This window comes from Propithecus coquereli, unplaced genomic scaffold (assembly GCF_000956105.1).
Source record: "Propithecus coquereli isolate 6110/MARCELLA unplaced genomic scaffold, Pcoq_1.0 Scaffold46, whole genome shotgun sequence".
NCBI classification, from domain to species: domain Eukaryota; kingdom Metazoa; phylum Chordata; class Mammalia; order Primates; family Indriidae; genus Propithecus; species Propithecus coquereli.
The window spans coordinates 2293476-2297679 of NW_012150396.1; the positions used below are offsets into that span (position 1 = coordinate 2293476).

The following is a 4204-nucleotide window of genomic DNA, read 5'->3' on the forward strand; positions in this document are numbered from 1 at the left end:
ATAGTCTCTTTAAAATTATAGTTTTTTTGTGACTTTAGAAGAAATAGAGATTATTGAATATCCACTTTTTCTTTTAAGAAAAAAAATACGAGTTTTTTTTTAATTTGAAAATGTTAAGGGGTACACATGTTTTTGTTACATGGCTTGAGTCAGGGGTATGAGTGTGCTAATCACCCGAATAGTGTTCATTGTACCCGTTAGGTCGTTTTTTGCCCCAACCCCCTACTTGATTTCCATTGACTTTTACTTGCCTCTGTGCACTTGTGAGCCCATTGGTTAGTTCCATTTTATTAGAGAATAAATATGGTGTTTGTTTTTTTTTTCCATTCTTGGGAGACTTTGCTTAGGATAATGGTCTCCAATTCCTTCCAAATTTCTGCAAAAGGCATTAATTCATCCTTTTTATGGCTGAGTAGTACTCCATTGTATATGTATACTACATTTTGTTAATCTACTCATGAATGGATGAGCACTTGGGTTGTTTCCATATCTTTGCAATTGTGAATTGTGCTGCTATAAACATTTGAGTGCAGGTATCTTTTTGATAAAATGACTTCTTTTCCTTTGGGTAGATACTCAGTAGTGGGATTGCTGGATGGAATGGTAGGTCTACTTTTAGTTCTTTGAGAAATCTCCATACTGTTTCCATAGAGGTTGTACTAGGTTGCAGTCCCACCAACAGTGTATAAGTGTTCCTTTCTCTCTGCATCCGTGCCAGCATCTATTGTTTTTGGTCTTTTTAATAAAAGCCATTCTAACTGGGGTAAGGTGATATCTCACTGTGGTTTTAATTTGTATTTCCCTGATGATTAGTGACGTTGAGCATTTTTTCATACACTTTTTGGCCATTTATCTATACTTCTGTTCATGTCTTTTGCCCACCTTTTTTTGTTTTTTTTTTTGAGACACAGTGAGACTCTGTCACAGGGACTAGAGTGCAGTGGCATCAGCCTAGCTCACAGCAAACTCCTTGGCTCAAGCAGTACTCTTGCCTCAGCCTCTGGAGTAGCTGGGACTACAGGCACCCCCCACCATACCTGACTAATTTTTTCTATTTTTAGTAGAGATGGTCTGGAACTCCTGAGCTCAAGCAATCCTCCTGCCTTGGCCTCCCAGAGTAGTAGGATTACAGGCATGAGACACCATGCTCAGCCTTTTGCCCACTTTTTAATGAGATTATTTGTTTTTTTCAGAATCTCATTTTAAAATAGATGCCTGATAAGGTGGTATAACTAGCCACTCTGCTTTTTTTTTTTTTTTTTCCAGTCTTCCGGCTTGTCAACCTTTCTGCCTCAGAGTCTTTGTATTTTTCCTGCCTTTCACCTGAGTACTTTAACCTGGTTTTTTCTTCAGGTCTCAGTTTAAATGTTACTCCCCATGAGAGACCTTCCTGATTCACTGTCTAAAATCATGCTCTATCATATCATACTCCACTATGACACCTTTTTCTATCACAATCTGAATTTGTCTGCTTTAGTTGTTTGTCTTCTGTGTCGCTTCCGTTTCAAGGAATTTTGTCTGTCTTGTTCACTGCTGTTTGCTCAATGCCTGGCATACTGCACTTGTAATTGTTGACTGAATAAGTTAATATATTTTTTTTCTCAAGTCATAGTCAAATGGATTTAAGATAGACTAGAAATAGCATTAAGTGCTTTTTCTTTTTCTATGGTTGCACACAACAGCAGTATAATGGTGGTCAACACTTCATTTTTAGCATTTTTAGTATAGGTTATTAGCTATTGGCTTAGTATTTATTTTTCAACTAGTTTAAAAAAAAGAAAAAGAAAAGGAAACATTCCTACTGTTGACTTAGAAAGTAACCAAAAAGGCTTTCTTTCTAAATATTTTTGAATTTTTATTGTGAAAATGTTTCAACCCACAGAGAGAATAGTACATTGAATCCTCAAATACCCATACTCTAGGTTAAACAATTATCAGGATTTGGTCTCATATTAAAATTTATAGTCCTTGTTTCTTTCAGTTTTAGAAATGAGTTAAAAATTTTAGAGCATAACTATATATTAATATATATGAATAAAATATTTCGATTTTTCTCCATTACAGCTAGGAAACCATTCACTACAGAAGTTTCACAAGCTATACCAAAGTCTTCTCATCCGAACCAGGATTCTCAACAGGTACATTTTTTTTAACAGTATATTCTTTTATATTGATATGAATGTTCTATAATTTATAATAGAATTATGGTGATACTATAGTTATAGAGGTTCCCAAGCTATCTTGGTTCAAGACCCCTCTTGTATCTCTCAGCCAAAAGAAATATCTAACAGTTTCATTTATGAAGTTGTTAGTAATATTAAAACAACTTAATAAGTAATTATGTCCTACTAACTTAGTATTTTATTTTTAAAAAGCACAGTTACTAATGTGTACCCCTGTTGGGCACTGCACAACTTCTCAAACCTTGGTATGGATTGGATAACACTACCTCATTTCTTGTTCCACATTGATTTTTCTAATGATAATTGGTTTTTTATCATAACGATTTCTCAAAACCCAGCTTCAGAAAGATATGATGTCATGGAAAGAAAGGTAGTGAGATCTGATGTTGAAACTGAACTACCTTGAGTTTTTAGTTCATTCAGTGTCAGACAGATGTTGGGTGTCACTGTTGTTTCCTTAAATTTAAAACATCTTGTGGCGCCCCTGCAAGTTTACTGTGACACCCCAAAGTACCTTGTTGCACAGTTTGGGAACCATGGTAGTAACATCAAAAATAATAGTACTAATTAGGATGAACCGAAATTCTAGAATAAATCATCTAGATTAGTGTTTCTCAATGAGGATGCTGTTAACGCTTCTGGAGAGATAATTCTTTCATCACATGGCGCTGCTCTTTCTAGCAGGCATGTTTGCAAGAAAAGAAAGTGAAATGTTTCATTTGCCCCTGTTTTGTGTCTTATTTTATTTTCTATGTTACTGGTCCTTTTTTTTCTTTTAATAATCTTGTTTTTGTTCTTTTTAAAATACAGAAAACAGTGAAGAAAAAATAAAACTTACCCTACCTCCCAGAGATAATTATTAACATTTCCAGCTTATTTTATATGCCTAATTTTAAAAAATATAGTTAGATTGATATGTATAGATAGAGTCTTGCTCTGTCACCCAGGCTAGAGCACAGTGGTATGATCCTAACTCAATGCAGCCTCGAATTCCTGGGCTTAAGCAATTCTCTTGCCTCCGCTTCCCAAGTAGCTGGGACTGTCAGCATATGCCACTGCACCCAGCTAATTTAAAAAAATTTTTTTTGCAGAGACGGGGTCTCATTGTGTTGCCCAGGCTGGTCTTGAACTCCTGGCCTCAAGCATTTCTCCCAAAGTGCCTCCCAAAGTGCTGGGATTACAGGCATGAGCCACTGTGCCCTGTATGATGTATAAATAGTTTTATATCCTTTTGCCTTAATATCATATTGTATTATCTCACTTCATTAAAAACTCTTCTTAAACATACCTTTTAAAGGTTACTTACCGTTCCATCCCATGGATATCCTGTGCTTTGGGAGAAACAGCTCCCTATTTTGGACATTTTGATTATTTCCAGCATTTTGCTGGGGTTTTTTTTGCTTTGTTTTTTGAGACAGGGTTTTGCTCTATTGCTTGGGCTAGAGTGCAGTGGTGTCATCATAGCTCACTGCAACCTGGAACTCCTGGGCTCAAGCGATCCTCCTGCCTCACCTCCCAAGTAGCTGGGACTACAAGCACATTCCACCATGCCTGGCTAATTTTTCTATTTTTGTAGAGACAGAGTCTTGCTATGTTGCCCAGGCTGGTCTTGAATTCCTGACCTCAAGCAATCTTCCAGCCTTGGCCTCCCAAAATGCTAGGATTATAGACGTGAGCCATCACACCTGGCTACATTTTGCTATTATAAATAATACTTTAGTAAACGTTTTTGCGCATAAATCATTGTTTGCATTTTAAGTATTTCCTTAGATTTGATTGCCAGAAGTGGTACTGATCACTTGGAAGGCTAGGAACAACTTCCTTAGTTTCTTGATATTGTCAAATGTAAAAATCTTAATGTTTTACAATTAGAATATATATTTCACTTCATTTTTACTAGTATTGTTAAGGGCTTTTTAAATTCTTGCTAAGTGAAAACATTGTTTTATCAACATTTTGGTTTTTATTTCTTATTAGTGATGGCATTCTTGTATTTCTTATGTCTAATAGAAATTTATATT

At 35.7% G+C, this 4204-nt stretch overlaps 1 protein-coding gene across 1 annotated transcript in view; it reads left to right on the top strand.

Moving 5' to 3' along the window:
- Positions 1-4204, top strand: part of ZGRF1 (zinc finger, GRF-type containing 1) — an 87385-nt gene that overhangs the window by 43304 nt on the left and 39877 nt on the right. Inside the window, exon 6 of the mRNA XM_012655075.1 lies at positions 2065-2138. Coding sequence (XP_012510529.1) covers positions 2065-2138 — 74 coding nt within the window. The remainder of the gene's footprint in view (positions 1-2064; positions 2139-4204) is intronic.